This window comes from Indicator indicator, chromosome 17 (genome assembly GCF_027791375.1).
Source record: "Indicator indicator isolate 239-I01 chromosome 17, UM_Iind_1.1, whole genome shotgun sequence".
NCBI lineage: Eukaryota > Metazoa > Chordata > Aves > Piciformes > Indicatoridae > Indicator > Indicator indicator.
The window spans coordinates 17,367,490-17,386,177 of record NC_072026.1 but is presented as its reverse complement, the minus strand read 5'-3'; the positions used below and the strand labels follow the sequence as shown (position 1 = coordinate 17,386,177).

The 18,688-nt window shown below is 57.3% G+C and overlaps 2 protein-coding genes across 4 annotated transcripts; one reads left to right on the top strand and one right to left on the bottom strand.

The window, feature by feature from the left end:
• Positions 1-1,914: 1,914 nt before the first annotated feature.
• LOC128972700 (protein eva-1 homolog C-like) lies at positions 1,915-7,365 on the bottom strand. The gene is made up of 8 exons (XM_054388804.1): positions 7,284-7,365; positions 5,809-6,008; positions 4,314-4,437; positions 3,961-4,113; positions 3,651-3,794; positions 3,420-3,491; positions 2,987-3,076; positions 1,915-2,300 (listed from the first exon to the last, which is right to left on the bottom strand). Exons 1-8 carry the CDS (start codon positions 7,363-7,365, stop codon positions 1,915-1,917), a joined length of 1,251 nt encoding a protein of 416 aa, XP_054244779.1.
• A 947-nt stretch (positions 7,366-8,312) lies between these two features.
• LOC128972772 (chloride intracellular channel protein 2-like) lies at positions 8,313-18,173 on the top strand. 3 transcript variants are annotated; one of them, XM_054388883.1, is made up of 7 exons: positions 8,313-8,334; positions 9,750-9,799; positions 14,179-14,288; positions 14,725-14,850; positions 15,812-15,918; positions 16,335-16,516; positions 16,682-18,173. In XM_054388883.1, exons 1-7 carry the CDS (start codon positions 8,313-8,315, stop codon positions 16,841-16,843), a joined length of 759 nt encoding a protein of 252 aa, XP_054244858.1. In that variant the 3' UTR covers positions 16,844-18,173. The 3 variants fall into 3 exon arrangements, with proteins under 3 accessions (XP_054244858.1, XP_054244857.1, XP_054244860.1); XM_054388882.1 differs by lacking the exon at positions 8,313-8,334 and having other exon boundaries at positions 9,647-9,799; XM_054388885.1 differs by lacking the exons at positions 8,313-8,334; positions 14,725-14,850 and having other exon boundaries at positions 9,647-9,799.
• Positions 18,174-18,688: the final 515 nt, after the last annotated feature.

Below are 18,688 nucleotides of genomic sequence, written 5' to 3'. Positions count from 1 at the left end.
AGCTGAGCTGTTGCCTCTGAGGGTGGGAGCTGCCCTGCTTGTGCAGGATGGTGGTTGCTGGAGCTTTTCCCAGTAAATAGATGCAGCCCCTGAACCACACTCATATCATTTGAGCTGCTCGTGTGATCCTAGAGTATTTGGGAATGCTCTGACACAATCCCTGTTCCACTGGGGACTGGAATGGCGGGTGGTACATATGCTACCTATTGTGCAGATGTGTCTTCCCCTTTCCAGCTCTTGGGAACTTTTGGCACTGCACCAAGCTTCAGGCTCAAAGGAAACCCCCCCAGCTGAAGTATGCTCAGCAGAGCTCAGTGATCCATGTGCTTGACTCTCCTTGTGCATGTCCAGGCAGCACAAACTTCAGCCAAAAACATGAGCTGGGTGCACATTCACCAGGCAGAGCTGGGACACATCCCACCACTGGTGGATAAGATCCTCAACCAAAAACCCCGCATCCAAGTCTGCCTGAGGCTCTGCAGGCACTTGGGCAAGCTGCCTGTTTTGGGATGCGTCCACACCTGCCCATCCTTTCCAGGCTTGGCAGGAGGAAGCTGGCTTTTCCAGTCCCTGCTGCATTGCCATGCTGGTTTTCCTCAAGAGACTCTCTGGAAGCCCAGCCCCACTGCAGAAGCTGCAGCTTGCACCACACCTTCTGCACCCAGCCCAGGCACTCTGTCTGTGGTGGTGGATGGAAAACCAGACCATGCTACATGCAGCTCAAGAGCACTGGTGCCTCAAGTATCCATAGTGTGAGAAGAGCTGGATCACTGCTTCTGTCCAGTACTTCCCACAGTACTGAAGACCCTGCACTGCTTTATGGAGCTGGAACAGCCCCCAGGCCCAGCCTTGCTCCCTGGCACTGTGGGTCTCCCAATAAGCCCCTCTTCATGGCATCTGGGCATGTTTGCTTCAGGGTTCCTTACCAGACAGAGCCTCAGGCTCAAGAGGATGTGCAAGGGCAGGGAAATGTTGTTCATGGGATCCCCATGAACTGCTTTCCCCACCTTTCTTTTCCCCAGGCTAAAACCTTACCCTTTCCCATGCTCAAACAGGCCCAACTTGTACTCGCTGTGGCCCAGCGCCAGAAAATTGGGTGGGAGACAAGGAGCTGATCTGTGCAGAGAGGGCTGAATTTGCTGCTTCATTTTTCCTCCCTTTTCGCTGCTAATGGCAGAGGTCAGGGAGGGACATGGAGACGACGAGCTGCTGCATTTATTTACTGGGAAAAGCCCCAGCAAGTTAACCCCGGGGCCCTGCTGCCAGAGGGGGAAGCACGAAGGAAAGCAGAGAGCAATGCAGGGTGACAGAGCTCCCAAATGCCTATGGGGAAGCAAAAGGCAGTGCCTTGCCAAGCCACTGGCTGTCCCAGCCCCCAGGGGTACCAGCACCATGCTGGGTGATGCTTCTGATGCTGTTCCACACATTCTGCCCTCTTCCTCCCTGCACTGGGGCCATTTCTGCATCTCCACTGCTGCATGCTGCCTGAGTGCTAGGGAGTTTGCAGCACCAGCACTGAGAGACAGCACTCAAGAAGAACCAGGAGCAAACAGCTGGGAAGGTTCAGGATGGGCTTGGTGTGGCTGAGCAAGCTTAGGCACTGGAGCCAGCTGATGTGAGCCGAGAGCGGGGAGGTTAGTTGAGGGTTAGCAGCATGCTTGCAGCAAAGCGGCCAGCAGCTCCACGAGCCATCCCCCAGCTGCTCCTGACACCCAGGGACTGCATCTTTCCCCCAGGTTAGAGGTTTCTAGGCTGGTGGAGCAGCAGATTGATGGCCATATTGGCGCTGCTGTCACCTGGCTGCCACTTGGGATACACCCTCACCCCAAGGAGCCCAAACTCTTGTGTCTATCCCATGTTGGATCCCACTTAGCCCCCGCCTCCCACTGCTCTCCAGCCATTTTCTTCCAGTTCTTATTTGGTGGCTGATTTGATCTTGTGAATGGCATAGGGACTTGACTCCTTGGGCATCCAGATCTCCTCCCCTCCGCGGCCGTGGTGCTCCACCGCTCCCTCCATGGCTGCTGTCAGCTCAGGGCTGAAGATGCTGTCTGTGGCCCGGTAAGTGCGGGTGAGGTGGCGGAAGGAGGAGTCTGAGGAGCTGTCATCAGGAAGGTCTTCATCCTGCTCGTCTCGCAGCTTGGTCCTACTCAGCTCTGAGCTACTCCCCAGCTCTGGGTCTTTGAGAGCCTCTCCCACCTCCTGGAGGAAGGTTGTTTTGGGGCTGATGATGCACAGCAGGAGCATGAGGCCTCCTGAGACCCCGCAAAGAAAGTAGAGGCCAACTTTCTCTGGGACACCTGGAAGGGGTGACGAGCAAAGAGAGACACCAGGGTACAAACTGCTTCCTGTGGTACCAGTGCCAGGAAAAGCACCTCTGCCAGGCACATAGGAAGAAGAGGAGGGGAGCAGGATTCCCTCAGCACCTGTGCTGGGGGCAGGACAGACTTTGCCCCGGCAACCATGGGAGCATCACCCAGAGCCTCATTAGTGCCCAAGTGTCCCAAAATGCCTTTTTCCCCATAGGAAACCCCCACTGGGATGCAGGGCAGGCAGCACAGGGGAAGGAATCACCTCCAGGAATTTAAATGAGTAATTTCCCTTGGCAAGGGAAATTTCTCACTGACAGAGAGGTGCTCTCTGTCAGTGCACCTGCAAGACAGGGCAGGAAGGAAGCAGACCCATGGGTAATCCAGGCCACTGGAGAAGGAAGATCTGCAGGCAGGACCACAGTGCACTGCAACTGACAGTGCTGTGGGACCTGGAGATTTGTTCACCTCCAAGCTCCCACCCAATGCGAGTCCCTCAAACCCAGCATGAGTGCTTGGTGTCCTCCTCCCTTGTGTGCCTGCTGACACTGCTGACCCTGCCGACCCTGCCAGAGATGAGCTCTAGGCTGAGCAGAGTCTGTTATGGGACCTAAGCCACCCTCCCAAATCTGTCCCACTCCCCCAGGTGCTGGATGAGAGCTGGGGAGGGCACGTACCCCAGAGATGGGCAAAAGCTGCCAGAGAGCTAGTAAAAATCATCTGGTCTTCCCGGAGCTTGGAGAACCTGGGCCCTTTGTACCAGCCACCTGCAGCGAACAAGGGGACGTGGGCTGAGACACGAGATGCTGCCCAGTGCCCTGCTGCCTGACTGCCTGCCCCTGTCTGCCACGCTCCTTCCTTCCTGCACAGGGAAACTCCCCTGTGGATACTCCTCTGCCCTGCTCCCAGCAGACCACATCTCTCCAGCCCCTCAAACATGGAGAAGGACTGATGGGTGGCTTCAGCCACAGAACAGTGATTCTGGGATGGAGCTGCAGGGCTTCTGCCAGCAGTGGGCACTATGGATGCAGAGAGGCCATAGAAGGGGTGGTTCACCTGGGACATGATGCCACACCAGTTTTGCCATAGCCTTCCCCCCTCCCTGGTTACCATGCATGTAGTCCGAGAGCAGGAAGGGGTCCGAGGAGTCAGAGCCCACCTCCTCCAGCAGCTGCTTGGGCACTGCAAGGAGAGCGCACACTGAGCATCATCACCCTGCTTGCCCCCAGCAGCCCCCTCCCATGTCAGGGATTCCCATGCCCCTGTCTGCATGGCACAGGGTGGGCATAGCAGGGACTCAGACAGTAGGCCTCATGCCCCAGCCCCGTGGGTGGCTCTCACCGCAGGTGTAGGAGACTCGCAGCTGTTTCTTTGTGCCAGGGAGGCACGGGTCCCCAAAGGTGGCCTGGTCAGCAGCCACTGTGCAGTTCACCTTACGGTGGCACTTCTTGGAGACCCTCCGGAGGGCATCTGGAGCCAAACACTCTGCAAAGATATGGGGCATGGGCTTGTGGGCAGACCTGCCTCCCCCTGCCTTCTGGGCACCAGCAAGCTGGGGTCAATGGGCACAGTTATGGCCCAATGCCATACTTGTCCCATGCTCTCTGCATGGTTCCTGGCCCCATTTCTGACACGAACTGTCCCAGCATACCTATATGGGGTCCCCCGGTGTTCAGGGCATCGCATTCTGGTTTGCCCCGCAGGAATCGTCCATAATTTGCAGAATAAATGGCCAGGACAGACTTTGGTCGGCACTGCAGCTTCAGCTTGTCATTCTCACACACGGTCTTGACCCGGTGGTTCCCTGGTGAGTGATATTAGTGTCCCAATGCATCCTGAATCACCTTGCAGCCTCTTTCTCCCTTAGCCCAGCTGGGGGGCTGAGAGCAGCAGGGGCAGGTCTGGAAGAGGGCTGCGAGATGCAGGAGTAGCTTGGCTCCTTCCCAAGCCACTGAGGCAGATGAAGTGCCCACGCAGAGTTGCCCAGACCCTCCTGCACCTCACCTGGCCGGCATTTGTAGGAAGTGATGAGGTACTTGTGTGTCCCTGGGCATGGGTCCGGCCCAAAGACTTGGCTGTGCACTGAGAACTGGCACCACTGCTGGTCCTGGCATTCAGCCAGCAGCTTCTGGAGAGCGAAACAGGACGGAGTGAGGATGGGTGAGGAGTCCTGAAGCTGTGCTCACCTCCTGTCCCTTGGTGCCATCACTAGGCGCAGGGAAAGGGCCTCTCACCCCTCAGAGTTGTGGCTGCTCAGGGCCCCTGTTACAATCACGCTGCTTCCTCCTGCACCACACAGAACAGATGTGCACCAAACACCCGTGCAGATGTGCCGATGGGCAGCGTCGTGCGGTTATTCGCTGCCGCCCCGGCCCCGCCTGGCGCAGGTCACGGTCCCGCCGCACGGGGGCGCCAGGCAGGTCCCGCCGCTGCTCCGGCCGCCTCCCGCCGGGACAGGGGTGGCGTCGCTGTTGTCCTCGCATGCCCCGGCGGCCCCAGGCAGGGCGCTGGCAGGGACGCTCCGGGCAGCCGGGGCTTGGTTGGCCCCGGGGCTGCGTGCAGCATACCCTTCGCGGTGCCAGGCGCGTCGCAGGCCCCAGCAGCGGCGAAGTCGAAGCCCGAGTAGAGGCCGCCGGCGAGACCGAAGCCGCGGCTCGTTCAACCCCAGGCTGCTGACCCTAGGGGAAACTGACCCTAGGGGAAACTGACCCTAGGGGAAACTGCCCCATCGCTCGGGCCCTGGGATCCCACCGCCTGAGGCAGTTGGGACCCCCTCCATTTCTCCCCCTCCTCCTCTGCGCCTGAGCCTCCTCTTGCTTCTCACCAGCTGCCAGAGGTGCACTTTAAAGAGCAAATACAATTAATCTCTGCTCATGTTTTGCCTTAGCAGAGCTGGACATCAGCAGCCCCTATGCTCTCTGTTCTCCAGACACCCCTTCTCCTTCAGCAGCACCCTCCGGGCTGCAGGAACCCAGCCCTGGGCACCCACAGTTCCTGGGGGGAGCAGCTCCATTCCTCTGCAAGCCTGAGCAGCACAAGTCTGTCTCACAGGCCTGCCCTTCAGTATTCAGATGTCTGTGCCTCCATCCTGTGCTTCACATGCAAGCTCTGGCCACCTGTGTTTGCAGGGTGGTTTGTGGGGCCAGGATGATTTGTGGGCCAACTTAGTGCCACATCAGCATGGTCCAGATCAGTGCTTGCAGAGCTCCTGGGACATGTGAGATGCCAGGAGGAGATTTGCAGCTGGAGCAGGACCAGGCAGCAAAGCCTGGGGAGCTCTCAAAGCAGGGACCTGACCTTTCAGCTCTTGTTCCTCTTCAGCTCCATGTTCCCCTTGCCCATCAGCAGCAGCATGCTGTTGGGTTTGCTCTCTGAGGGGAAGGGGTTTTGTTGCAGCCCTAGCAAGGGGCATATGGAGGCTGTGCTGCCACACAGGCAGCCCAGTGGCATGGGGAAGGAGGACTGTGCAACCCTGTCCCATGGAACCCTCTGCACTTACCAGGTAGGCAGTAGTAGACGTGCACTCGATGTTCTCTTGGGAGGCATTGCCAGGGCTGGGGCAGAGGTTGGGGCTGGGCACACGACGCCCGTAGAAGGCACCAAGGATGCTGATGGTGGTCTTGCGAGGGCAGATGATGAGGAGCTGCTCCCCGTCGCAGGTGTGGGCAGTGTGATTCCTCAGCACCTTGCGCAGGTACCCTGGAAGGGGAGAGCACAGGGCATTAACTGGAGCTGTCAAACTCCCCCAAACCAATACAAGAAGGGGGGAGTGGTGGCTCCAGCCCCGTGCTTTTCTCTGTGTCCCTCTGCAAACCAGTGCCAGGCTCAGCTGTACAAAGAGCCCTTTCACCTTCCCTGCTGCCACTAATCCTTCAGTATCTGTGGCCAGCATCCCAGATCCTGGAGATGTTGGGGGTCATGAGGGAGGAATAGGGGGAGAAATGAGTTTTCCCACATCCAGCTGCCTTACAGCAGGTACACTCCCCTGCCGCCATGCTGGCTGGCAGTGCTGGTAGTTTGTATTTTATACCAAGGCTCAAACAATGCCACAGGGACTCTCCATCACACCATTTTGGTGCAGTAAGCAAATGTGAAGATGGGGGCTGTTTTAAGTGAAACTATGGCCAGGAGGCTTCAGACAGGTACCATGACTGATTCTGGCTGCTTGCCCGTGCCACTGACTCAGTCCCTAGTGGTGTGGTTGTGCAGCTAGCTCTGCCCAGATGAAATCACATCCTCTTGGCCACAGCCCACCCTTGATGCACAGTGTGGCTGTTTCTAGAAGATCCCTCAGAAGAATGGCAGTCCCCAGGCACCCAGCCTGCCTGTGCCTATCCTGATTGTCTAAGCACTGTGGTACAAGGGACTCCAAATTTCTGCCTTAGTTACATCTATAAAGCTCACTGGTGCTGCCTCCAGGGAGAGTACCTGGCTCTTGCTGTGGCTGGTGCCTGTACCATCTGCAGCACCCCTACTCATGTGTGGCTCTGGCTGGGGACCTCAGCCACTGCCTCTTGACAGAGAACAGCTAGAGCTTCAGTTCGTCTCTTCCCTTACTTTCTGAGAGCATCAGAGGCTTGCAGGAGAGACTTCAGCTACGCACACAGACCAGCACTGAGGCCATGAACATAACAGCCAGGAGGGTCTTGGGAAATCTCAGGGACTGCCTTAAGATCTGTATTTTTTGCTTTTCTGCCTACAAACTCTCTAAGGCAGTGCAGCAGCAGTGAGGCAAGTTGCTCCCTTGCTCCCACTGGGCCTGTGGCAGGTCCACAGGGTGTTTTCATGTCCCAGCCCTGCTGTGAGGATAAAAAGATTTTTTTTTGTTGTTTTTTTCTTGGTGAACTCCCTCTGGCCTGCACTGGTTTATGCTTTGTTTGTCCCTACCCCACCAACCCGGCTGCTGCTTTGCCCTCCCCTCACACCAGCACAGTCCCCAGCATCTCTTGTTACCCTGCCTGTGCCCCCACTCACCAGAGAGCTCCGGGCTGGCCTCCAGCCCCATGGCCAGGCTGAGGAGGACCATGGCTGCTGCTGGCCCCACTGGCCCGGCCATGTCACGACCACTGCTGGCTCTTCTGCGTCCCACCAGGCAGTCTGTGCTGCCCTGGTCCTCGGTGGCGGCAGGCGCTGGGGCAGGCAGTGCGCAGGGACAATAGCTCACTTCTCTCCCTTGCCAAAGAGCTGGGGCCAGGCGGGCGCCTGTGTACCCAGTCTTTGTCTGCTGCCCAGGGCAAGGGGCTGCTCTGGACAGCTGGGACACTCTCAGCACAGGGACACCTCCCACGGGGAGGGAGGGACATGTTTTCAAAGGCACTTGGTGGCAGGGGAGCGGGAGTTGTGCCTTGGCATCACCATCACTGGTGGAGAAACCAGCAGCCCTTTCCCTCCCACCTCCGTTCTCCCTGGGCAGGGGGACAGGGCTTGGTGAGGTTTCCAACATGCACCCTGCTTCGCACAGACATGGTGAGAAATCCGGATGCTTGTGCTGTAATCTCCACCTCGGCAAATGTCCGGCCATTCACCATTTGGGGAGGAAGGGAAGGGCTGCCTGTGCTGCCTCCCAAGACGGCTGTTCCTCCCGAAAAGGCAAACACCCTCATCAAACACCATGGGCAGGGAGCTCCTCACTGCCACCGTTCTGCCTCGACAGCCTCTGCCGGGCCAGATATTGGGCACTTTGACATCTCAGTGCAGGGACGGCATGATGCCATCTCTGTGCCCTCTGCTCGGCAGGAGTTAAATCCTGCTTCAGTTGGCAGCTTGGAGGGAAGTGCAATGGGTAGGAGCTGCTCACTGTGCCTAGGCTGAGGTCAGCAGTGAAGGCAGCAACCGGCAGTGCCAGGAGCCGGCGGGCTGTTTGCAGGCTCAGCTTCTCTTGTGCAGGAACGGCAAGGGGAAGATGGAGCGGCAGCAGGGACCAACATCCATCACCTGGGGGTCTGCAGCAGGAGCTGGGTGGGGGGAGCAAGATGGTGCTGAGCTTGTGCTGAGGGTGCTGCCATGGCCCTCACAATGCCATTAATACATTCCTCTTGCTTATGAGAACGTCAGGCAGTGCTTCCTGTCCCACTGGGTGGAGTTTCAAGTTCTCCAAACGTTCCAGCGAGGTGAAAACAAGAATACTCTCAGCCCCTGCCATACAGCTGCCAGCACAAGCACCACCCTGGGCTGTGCAGCAGCACCCAAGAGAAACATCCCCTTGGGGACACCCCTCCGGGAGCCTGAAAAATCATTTCCTAATTGCTATGAAGTGGATACTTTCTTATCTGGGGTTGGTTACGTTTAGGAAAGTCTGAGCTACCCGAGCTGGGAAGCCACTGAGTCAAAAGATCAGGATCCCCATTTTAATGCAAAGCTCAGTACGAGCTATGAGGTCTTGGTGTGTGAGATAGGACTTGCCCAAGAGAGGAGCTAACCCTCTGAGTGCTGGGAAGCCGTTTCCACTGGGACAGCAGCCAGGACGGTCTGACGGAGAGCGCTTCCCTCCCATCCTGAGGAGGAAGGCGAGCGGGTCATCCTTCCGGAGAAACAGCCCCGGTTCCAGGAACGGGGCCCTGCCGGGGGTCAGCTCCGGAGACATCCCTTCCCATCACCCCACCACGTGGCTGGGCTGCTGCCAGCGGCATTCTGGGGTTCCCCGCTACACCCTGATACGGTCCAGCCCCTTCGCTTTCACTCCTTGGCTGTTTTGTAATCCTTCCTGTGCAAGATCTGCACCCTGGCAGCACCTAGCTGGCTGCAAAGAGCCGGTGGCAGGTGGCCAAGCTGCCCCGGTTTGCTTCCCTGAGCCCTCACCCCACTCCTGGCAGCGAGGGATGCTCAGAGAAACCTACCCGAGCGGACCCTGTGGGTGGTGGTCAGGGAGAGGGGCTGTACCCTCCCTCCTGGCAGCTGCCCATCGTGGTGTAGCAGCAGGAGGGACGAAGGCAGTGGGAACGTCACCTTGCTTCACCTGAAAGAGATAAAGAAGTGGCGAGCCCTGGGCAACCCGTGTCTGGGCACAAGGGTGGGAGGATGGCGAAGGGGCAAGACCAGAGAAACTTCCTCAGCCAAACTCGCCGCTCCCGGCTGGGAGGTGACGCAGCGGTGCCGGGGCCGCCTGGGCAGCCGGCCCAGTGCTCGGAGCCACCAGAGCAGTGCCTGGGCGGCTGCGATAGACTGGAGTGGACCCGTGAACACGTCCCGATAGACCCGTGCTGAGTCACGGCTGGGAGGCCCCACAGCTTCCCCCTCCCCGGCGGCAGGTCCCGGCACTCGCCCCGTCGCTCCTCCCCGCTTGAAAAAGGAAGGAAAGGGCGAGGCCCAGCCCTCCCCGGGGTGTGAGCGCCACTCAGTTGCCCGAGCCACCCGGAGCCTCCTGCCCGAGCTCCGTAGAGCACGGACGGACTCACCACAGCAGTGAGCATCCCACGGTGCCTCCCTGTGCTGCCAGGATGGACGGTCGACAGGACAACACCAAGGAGCCCGAGATCGAGCTCTTCGTGAAGGTGGGTTTCAGGGTCAGAAAGCTTCTTCTCGGAAGTTCCCCACAGGCTCATCCTCACCAGGCTCCAGCTGGGTGTAGGTGGTGGAAGTCTCTGGGTATCTTCACATTTTGGGAGGCTGGAGGTGGGTACCAAGTGTGGGATCACTCGCCATGAAGGCTGGCTAAGCCGGTGCCCAGAGGAGGGGACCAGGCAGACGATGGTGTGGGTATTGGTAAGGTGTCGTGCCCAGCATCCTAGGAGATGCCCTGATCTCGTGGTGGTTGTGTACCGCAGGAGAACAGTGCTGCTGGGAGCTGGGGTAGGGAGGGAACGGGCACACACGAGTCTCTCGAAACCCAGATAAGACAAGCCCCAGCTTGGCATCAGCAAGCGGAAGGGCTGAGAGCAGCCACCCCAACGTCTCCTGAAAGCCAGAGTTGTGAAACAGAGTGCAGGCATCCTGAGGAGCCGATGTGGGTGCCCACCTGTGGCTTTGCAGAGCAGCCCCAGGGGATTATTTGCTGGAAATGATGCTCCCCTGCCACCCCCCCCTGTTAAGCAATTTTTCAAAGCACTGCCCCTGGAATATTTTAACACTTGGGTTCAAAATATCTGCAGAAGACAGGTAGGGTGTAGAAAGAGAGGAGCAAGAGCTGGCACCTCCTAAGCATGTGTGCCAGCAGCAGTGCCAGCAGTGCCCTAGGACATGCTGTCAATGACAGTGGCTGGAGGAGCAACGGTTGGTTTCCGTCTCAGCCCCACAGGCTTTGCTGCTCTCCTCCTAGGGCAGCTCAAAGCCCAAAAGCACCATGGTGCCTAGCCAGAGGCACCAGCTTCCCTGGAACAGGCACCTGGCAGTGCTGGGCACCATGCAACGCCTCACTCAGGTTACAGCTAGAAGGGCTTATGTGAGCCTTCACCAAAGGGATTGCCCCTTCTGCTTGCCAAACCCATGGACATGGCCATGCTTGCCAGGCACTCAGCTTGGCTGAGCCAGATCCAGACAGATATATTTTATCTGTGAAAGTAATTCAGGTCTTGAATTCCCTTAACACCACCTTTTCCCTGGGAAAAAAGGAAAAGAAGAGGAAAATGATACATGAGGTGACCACAATGGTGACAGCACATTCAAGGGGGTTTTCAGAGGGGAGGAAAACAGAAAGCAAAGCAGCAGTAGCATCAGGACTTCCCCTGTGCCTTAATTTAGCACAAAACCCCCCTTCTGGCTTGTCTGTTAACAGACAGGTTGGTGCTGTGCCTCCTCATTCTATTCAGGACCCAGTTTTACCAAAGTCACAGCAGTTCTGGCCTGCAGATGGGCACCTTTCACCTCTCCTGGGCTGGGGCCTGCCACTGGCACCTTTCACCTCTCCTGGGATAAGGTCTGCTCTGAGATGTTGCTGCTGGTATAAGCCCTTATAGCTAGATATCATGGGGCAAGGCACTGCTCCCACGAGTGCCTGCTAGCAAATGCTGAAGTCTGCTTAGCAAGGATGGGTTGAGGAAGTGGTCCCCAATGTCTCAGCCAGCTGTGGTCCTGGTGACATCATTGTCCCAACGGCTGGGGAGCCCTCCCTGCCTGGGAGAAGCTCTGCCCTCAGCCCCAAAAGGCATTGAGCCATCCCCAAGGCTTCTCCCCGGCTTTTGGGGGATGTTCAGGAACCATGGACAGGTTCCAGTGGTTGCTGGGCATTTAGCAGTGCCCCAAGCACACAGAGCTGCTGGTTTCCTCCCCCCCTGTTTCAGGCTGTTTCACCCAGGAGGAAACCACAGGAACTACCTCATTACTTTGGGTTTTAATGCCTCATGCGACCTTGTGAGGCCTCAGAATTGGGGCTAAAAACCTGCAACTCCTTGGGGATGCTGTCCTGGCCCACCATGAGTTTCTGGAGGAGAAAAGAGTGAGGAAAGTCAGTCTAGGGGAGCCGCAGGCTCTGCACCCCCACCCCAGTCCCTGCTGCAGCTCAGGGAGAGCAGGGGAAGAGGCTCTTTCCGGAGTAGGAAGTGAGGAGTGATGACTAACCTGCCATGCTGTGTGGCTGGGGAGGAAGGAGGTATAACTATGAGCCTCTGCAAACCCCTTTCCCCTGAGCTGCCCTGGCTGCTGGGGATTTCCTTGTGGCCACGGGGCTACAGCAGAGCCTGGAACCCCATGGCAGCACCCAGTGCTGGTGGAGCTATCCTCCACTTCCTCCAGATAAAGATTTGGCTTTGAGCATCCTAGGATAGGCCGGGGTTAATATTTTTCTCCCTGCAGAAGCCGTCCTGATTTTCCTTTCACTCTGGTCCAAAATTCCTCACCTCTGTTTTTGAAAGACAAGGGGAAAACCAGCTCAGAGGCTGGAGCTGCAAGACAAGGGCAAAGAAGCAGGCAAACTCACCCTGAGCCCAGAGCAGCCCCAGCAAGAGACATCCCATCCCACCCACCCCACTGTCCCCTCCAGCACCACTGGTGCCCTTTGTGTGACTTCACCAGAGCCTCTTGCTGCCTTGGCTCCAAGCAGCAAGATCAGTTGCAGCTCAGCCCCCTCACCTTGTGCTGAGCAAGGAAAGCAAAGGGAGTGCAGCCAGCTGCTTGCCCACTCCAGCATGGGCTGTCTCAGGAGAGCAGGGAGGAAAGTGTCAGTCCTCACACTGGCCAGCCACAGAAGCATCTTCTCAGCTGTTGATGTTGGAGATGCTCCAAAGGATGGCATCAGCTTTGGCTTATAGGTGTCAGTGATAATGTAGAGCAGCCAGGGAGCAGAAGTGCCCTGCTCTCAGGCCAGTGAGTAGCCCTGGAGCTGTTGCTGACTCTCTCAGCTTCCTCACAGAGCATTTTATCTGTTACCAAAGAAGCCTTATTTGTTGTAAGCTGACACAGGATGTTCCCCAGCAGCAAGCAGCCAGCAGTGTTTGTCATTAACAGCCTGGAAAAAGCCTCATGTGAGAATTCACCATCACTTCTGGGTACATCCCAGAGAATCCCTTCCTCAGAAACATCATTTCATGACAGCTGAAAGAGATACTGGTTAAAAGTGGTTTTCATTCCTCTGGAAGCACTAAAAGGTGTTGGCATAGTGGAAAAGGGCTCCACTGACACCTCAGAGATATGGGGTTTTGTTTTACCATCTTCTTTAGGGTGAGTTTGAGACTGGTGTGTCCCTCCTGAAGAAGCTGAGCACTCCATAATACACAGGTTTCTGGGTACCTGTAGATAGAGGCAGGTGAGTTACCACCAGCCAAGGAGAGCCAGGCACAGGTCTCTACATCTTCTGCTATTGAAGCATCCTCAGCCATCCTGTCTGTGAGGGAGCTGGTGTGAGCCATGCCACCCCTCCCTGCAGTGGCAGGGCTGCTATGTGCACTGGAGGACCATGGCTGATGTGCAGCTGAGGAACCAGTTAATTCTCTTAAAAAAGTTCAATTTCCTGTGAGCCATTTTATCTCTCAGACAACATCACAACTTCCTTCTCTGAGCAGCATCTGTGCTGGTTTTCATGCACTAGGGGAAACTGTCCTGTTCCCCTTGGCCAAGCTCTTCATAAGGAGTTCCAGTGCTTTTGGCAAAGGGCATTTTTAGCTGCCACCTAACAAGGAAATGGGCTTCCCTCTACCTGCTGCTGCTTTTCCTTGGCAACACTGAATGAGCATCATTGGGTAAGACCCTGATGCCTGAGCCCTGGTGGAACTCCAGCAGGTTGTCCATGCTCCTCACTTTTCCATGTTCCCATCCTGGTCTAAGGGCAGCCCGCTGAGTGCTAAGATGATGTGGCTGTGTCCATGCAGAGGGTTGAAAGGAACCATCTGCACATGACTGAAGCTGTAGGAGCTGGCAAGTCCATCCCCCACTGACGTCAGGTGGGATGCCAGTGTGATTCCACCTCTGCACAGACTTACTACCCCTCTTCTCCTCCTCAAAGCCAAGGAGAGTGCTTGGGTGGTTCTTGGCTATCACCAGCCTGAGGAAGTCATGCCTGGATTTGTCAAAAGTGCAGAAGACCAGAGCAGACACTAACAGCACAGGAAAACCACCCGCTCTGTTCCTGGCAAACATCAGCACCCTTCCCTTCCTGCCGTCCTCTCCTGCCTGGCCTCCCAGCCAAGAGAACCCTCCCTTCCTCCACATCCATCACCCTTCACTGCTTTCACTGGCCTTCTCCTCTTCCTCCCAGCTTTATCTCACATTTCTGGGAAGGGTCTGACCACAGGAATCCTGAGGATGCTCTCCAAAGCTTTCCAGTGCCAGCAGGACTCAGAAGTGTTATCCTCCAGCTGAGCCCCCAGTGCTGGGAGGGGCAAGACCTCTATGTGTTTTCCTTCTGAGTGCAGCTCTGGTGGATTTCCACCTTCAGGCATTCCAGCTGGTCTGGGTGATCCAGCTGGTGGACTAACTCCTCGTTTCTCTGCTTTCCTGGCAGGCTGGTCTGGACGGAGAAAACATTGGAAACTGCCCCTTCTGCCAGCGGCTCTTCATGGTGCTGTGGCTCAAAGGGGTCAAGTTCAATGTCACCACAGTGGACATGACCAGGTGAGACATGCCCAGCCCTGTGCCAGCAGTGAGGCAAAACACTACTGGCTGAGCTTCCCCATTGGCACTTTTCTCCCTCCTGCCCACACCATGTCCACCATGCCACTGTGAGCAGGACAAGGGGTGACAGCCTCTGCCTGCATGCTGCCCATCACACTGTGGGGTGCTGGGTCTGGCCAGCACGACCTCCATCCATGTGCCAACAGCACGGCACAGGGACCCTCTGTCCTGCAGGATGTGGTTATGAGTCCAAGGTACCACAGGGCAGATCAAGAGACTGGGGGACCCCCAAACCCCTCAGAGTGTGCAAAAGGGGATGCTCCTGGTCCTGTGCCCCCCTCCCACACACCTACCTCAGCAGTGTCTGTTCATCCTGGGAGGCTGGTGGGCACACACATGCTGCCAGCTCTGAGCCCACTTGTTTTCTCCACTCCAGGAAACCTGAAGAGTTGAAAGATTTAGCTCCAGGCACCAACCCACCTTTCTTGCTGTTCAACAAAGAGCTGAAAACAGACTTCATTAAGATTGAGGAGTTCCTGGAGCAGACCCTGGGCCCACCCACGTAATTTCAGGCTCACTTGTTCCTTTTTGGGGCCTGCTGCAGCACCGCACCGTGCTCAGCAGATTGGGAAACTGAGGCAAGGTGCTTGGAGGAGCCTGAGAGCAGCTCAGGGCGGTGGCTGGCTCCCTACCTTGTCCCCTGAGCCGTGCCAGGGTTGCAATACTGAGGGGCTGTATTGGACTGCAAGCTGAGGGATTGGGCTGGGATGGAAAACAAGGGGAGGAAATGCAGCGGTGCCAGCAGACAGGTCTGGGATGAAGAGGGGGAGGGTGGGGAGGCCCTTGCAGGCACAGAGATCCCTGGATGCAGGTGGGTTTGCAGCTGTCTGTGGCAGTTGGTGTTGAGGCTGGGGACAGGGAACGAGACCCCCTCTGCCTGCTTGGATCTACTGTGCTCAGCAGAGTAAAAGCAAATACTCATACCACTGGCCAAAGGTCTGCCAGGGGGGTCTGGTGCCCCCAGATTCATACAGCCACTCAAGCCAGCCCCACCCCGTGGCCACAAGCTCTCCTGACACTTGCAAAAGAGGAAGCTTCAAACACATTCATCAGCTGCCTCCTTGGATGTGTTTGCCCTCTCAGCGTGTCCTGGCACACATCAGTGAACAGGAGACTGTTCCTGAGGAAGTCATGAGAGCTTCTGGCGTCCCCAGACATTATGGCAAACGTGCACCTCAAGGCTGTGCTGGAGCTGCCTGTGGTCAGAGCTCTGCTCTGGGGTTCTGCTGCCACCAGCGTCCCCAGACCATGGGGTTCTCACCATGGTCTTTCTCTGGCAGACACCCAAGTTAACACAGCTCCCCGAGGAGTAGATGCAGTCATTTAAAGGTCTCCATTCTCTCACAACCAGCTGAACATCACTTGCATCCTCCAGTGACAGCCCTGGGGATAACAGCGCAGGACCACACAGTAGAGTCTCTGCCTCCATCCTTGCCTGCACTGACACAGATGTCTCTTTAAAGGTATCCACACCTGAGCCCTAAGTACAAGGAGTCCTTCGACGTGGGCAGTGACATCTTTGCCAAGTTCTCAGCTTACATCAAGAACCCGCGCAAAGAAGCCAATAGCAGTGAGAGCTGGGAGTGGGGGCAGTGGGGCTGGGGTCTGCCACACTGAGGGTGGGGAGATGCTTTGGTCTGCCAGCAAATCCTGCCCCTGGGACAGGGTTCCTGCTGCCCTCTTCACCAGCTTCCCTGGGCAGCAGAACATCAGGTGGGAAGGGTGAAGGCTGTCCTGTGCTCCACAGGGCTCCTCATGTGCAGACATGGGGAGAGCAGGTGCTGGAGGGGAGCATGGGGCAATACTGCTGGGATCTCCTGGGTACAGCGACAGCGGGCAGGGTTCAGCTGTGCACCACTGGTGTGGCCCTGAGTGCTTTGTCCCTGTATGCAAAACCCGAGAGGGGCAGCCACCCTGGCACAGCCCTGGGCTGTGCTAGGAGCCCAGGGTGCCAGGCTGACTGTGCTTATTTCCTTGCCCACTCAGCTTTTGAGAAGGCCCTGCTGCGGGAGTTCCAGCGGCTGGATGTCTACCTAAACACTCCTCTGCCTGAGGAGATTGACCAGGACAGTGTGGAGGACATCACTGTCTCCAAGAGGAAATTCCTGGACGGAGACCACCTGACGCTGGCTGACTGCAACCTGCTACCCAAACTGCATATCATCAAGGTAATGGTACCAGCTCCCAGGGCCATGGTGGTGGGCACCCCCTCCAAGGCAGGGTGAGGTGGTGTAGACGGGAGGCTGGAGTTCCCGTGCTTGTCCCCTGCTCCAAATCGGAGAGCGAATCTTCCCCAGGGCTGGGAAGTCTCAGCCTTCTCCTCTGCTCTCTAGATTGCAGCCAAGAAGTACCGCGACTTCGAGATCCCAGCAGGCATGACAGGGGTCTGGCGGTACCTCAACAACGCCTACGCCTGCGATGAGTTCAGCCACACGTGTCCTGCAGATGAGGAGATAGAGTACACCTACGCCAGCGTCGCCAGGAAGATGACCTAACCCCAGCGTGCTGGTGGCACTGCCCCGGCCGAGCCCTCCAGCTCCGCAGTCCTGACACAGCCAAGCCCCAGCCGAGGGAGGGACTGGAGGGGGTTTAGGTCATCGCTGCCCCTCGCCTGTCGGAAATATCGCCCTGCTTCACAGCCTCCCACTGCTCTTCCTCCTCCTACTCCTCTTCTGCTGGCTGGCTGCAGCCCCTGTGTGCCAACACCGCTGACAGCGTGTACGGACTGGTCCCTACGTGGCTGCAGGGGTAGCTGCATCCCTGCTCCCCTTCTGCAGCTGCACTTTGATGGAAGGGATGAGACCCTGCAGATGGCTGGGCCAGCCTGCCCTGCCCTGCAGGCCCTGCCCTGTCCCGGCCGTCCCTGTGCACTCAGGAGGGGGCTCCTGGGCTGGAGCTGTTCTTTATCTGGTCACCCTTCTGCACCCCACAGCTTGTGCTTCAGTCAGTGCTCTCCTCCACCAAGGTATCCAAGCACCATCTGAAGACACTGAAAGGTTCTGCCCTGGTAGTTTGTAGTGACAAATTGTTGTCACTGCCAGAGTTGTATTGTATGTCTGAGTCCCCATGACAGTGTAGGGCAGGAAGATACTGGGGGTGATTCAGGAGCCGGTGTGGGAGGGAAAGAGGGCTGCAGAGACTCATGAAGCTCTGAGGATCAGGGCATCCCTCCCATGTGTGTCAGCACCCAGGGCAATGTGCTGCTGACTGCAACCTCCCACCTGTCTCCTGTGAGCCAAAAAACCTCTTCCTGCCTTGCAGGACACTGCAGGAGATGCAGCCATGTGCAACTCCAGCTTCACCACCCTCTCCCTGGTCTCCCCTGACACTTCAGATGGAGATGGAGGCATGGGGTAGGGAATTAATTTGATTTCCACACCCCAGTACTGGAGAGTACTGGAGAGTCTACGAGAGCCTGCAGAAGCTGCTTTGCAAAGTGTTGTGCCCCTAGGAGACATGCAGGCAGGTTTGATGCTCCCTGGTCCAGCATTGTGCCCATCCAGTGCTGCTGTGCAAGAGGAGTCAGAGCTGCTCTGCACAGCCATGGCAACCCTTCCTGCCCACATGACTCCTCCAGCTCCCCCAGGGGCTCCTGCCAGTGCTCAGCACTGGTGAATCCACCTAGCCCTCTCCAGCCAGCTCTGTGGGCAGACAAATACTGTACAGTGAGTGTGGGGGGGACACGGTGACGCAGCCCCCCGGCCCTCACTGCCTTCCCTTCTTTGCACTAAGGTGTGTCCCTGCAAGCCTGCTGCTGACAGCAACGGGCTTGGGGACTGGCTTTGTGATTGTTGGGTTTTGGTTTGTTTGGGTTTTTTAAACTAAGAACAGCAATAAACTCTATTTTAATATGCCTTGGCTGGGCACTGTCAGCATGTGGGCGAAGGCCACCAGGAATGGAGGATACTGCAGGGGTTGGAGGGCTTCCCCATGGTGGAATCTCTTTGAGATCTAGCATAGGTGGAGCTGTAGACCCTGGTCTCTGCCATCCTGGATCATTGGGGTGCATGTGACAGCTCCTGCTCTGCCCACAGGAGAGATGTCCCCTCCCCAGGGCACGTGCCCTGCGATCTGCCCACACCATTCAAGTGACAGTGGGAGGGTGCAGGACCTTGCTCACCGTGGGGATGGAATAACCACAAGATGCTGCTCTGTTGTGAGGGGTTTATTCAGCTCCTGCTGGCAGCCAGCATGTCCCTGCCAGGCCATGGTGGTGGCCCTGCCTTGCTGCAGGTCCTGGGGATCCGCTGTCTTGCACCCTAGATCTTCATGGGACTCCCCCTATCCCATGACATGCCTCCTAGCTGCAGATCTCTCCCCTTCCTCCCTTTTGGCACTGG

Bases quoted from the DNA above. Each gene is read 5' to 3' on its own strand.
- LOC128972772 (XM_054388883.1), top strand. From the start codon at position 8,313: ATGGCCCTCACAATGCCATTAA. The intron at 14,289-14,724 runs GTGAGACATGCC...TCTCCACTCCAG, and splicing joins ACCACAGTGGACATGACCAG to GAAACCTGAAGAGTTGAAAG. The intron at 16,517-16,681 runs GTAATGGTACCA...TCTGCTCTCTAG, and splicing joins CCAAACTGCATATCATCAAG to ATTGCAGCCAAGAAGTACCG.
- LOC128972700 (XM_054388804.1), bottom strand. From the start codon at position 7,365: ATGGCCGGGCCAGTGGGGCCAGCAGCAGCCATGGTCCTCCTCAGCCTG. The intron at 4,438-5,808 runs GTAAGTGCAGAG...TTCGCTCTCCAG, and splicing joins CGTCTACTACTGCCTACCTG to AAGCTGCTGGCTGAATGCCA. The intron at 3,077-3,419 runs GTAACCAGGGAG...TGTTCGCTGCAG, and splicing joins GCTCTCGGACTACATGCATG to GTGGCTGGTACAAAGGGCCC.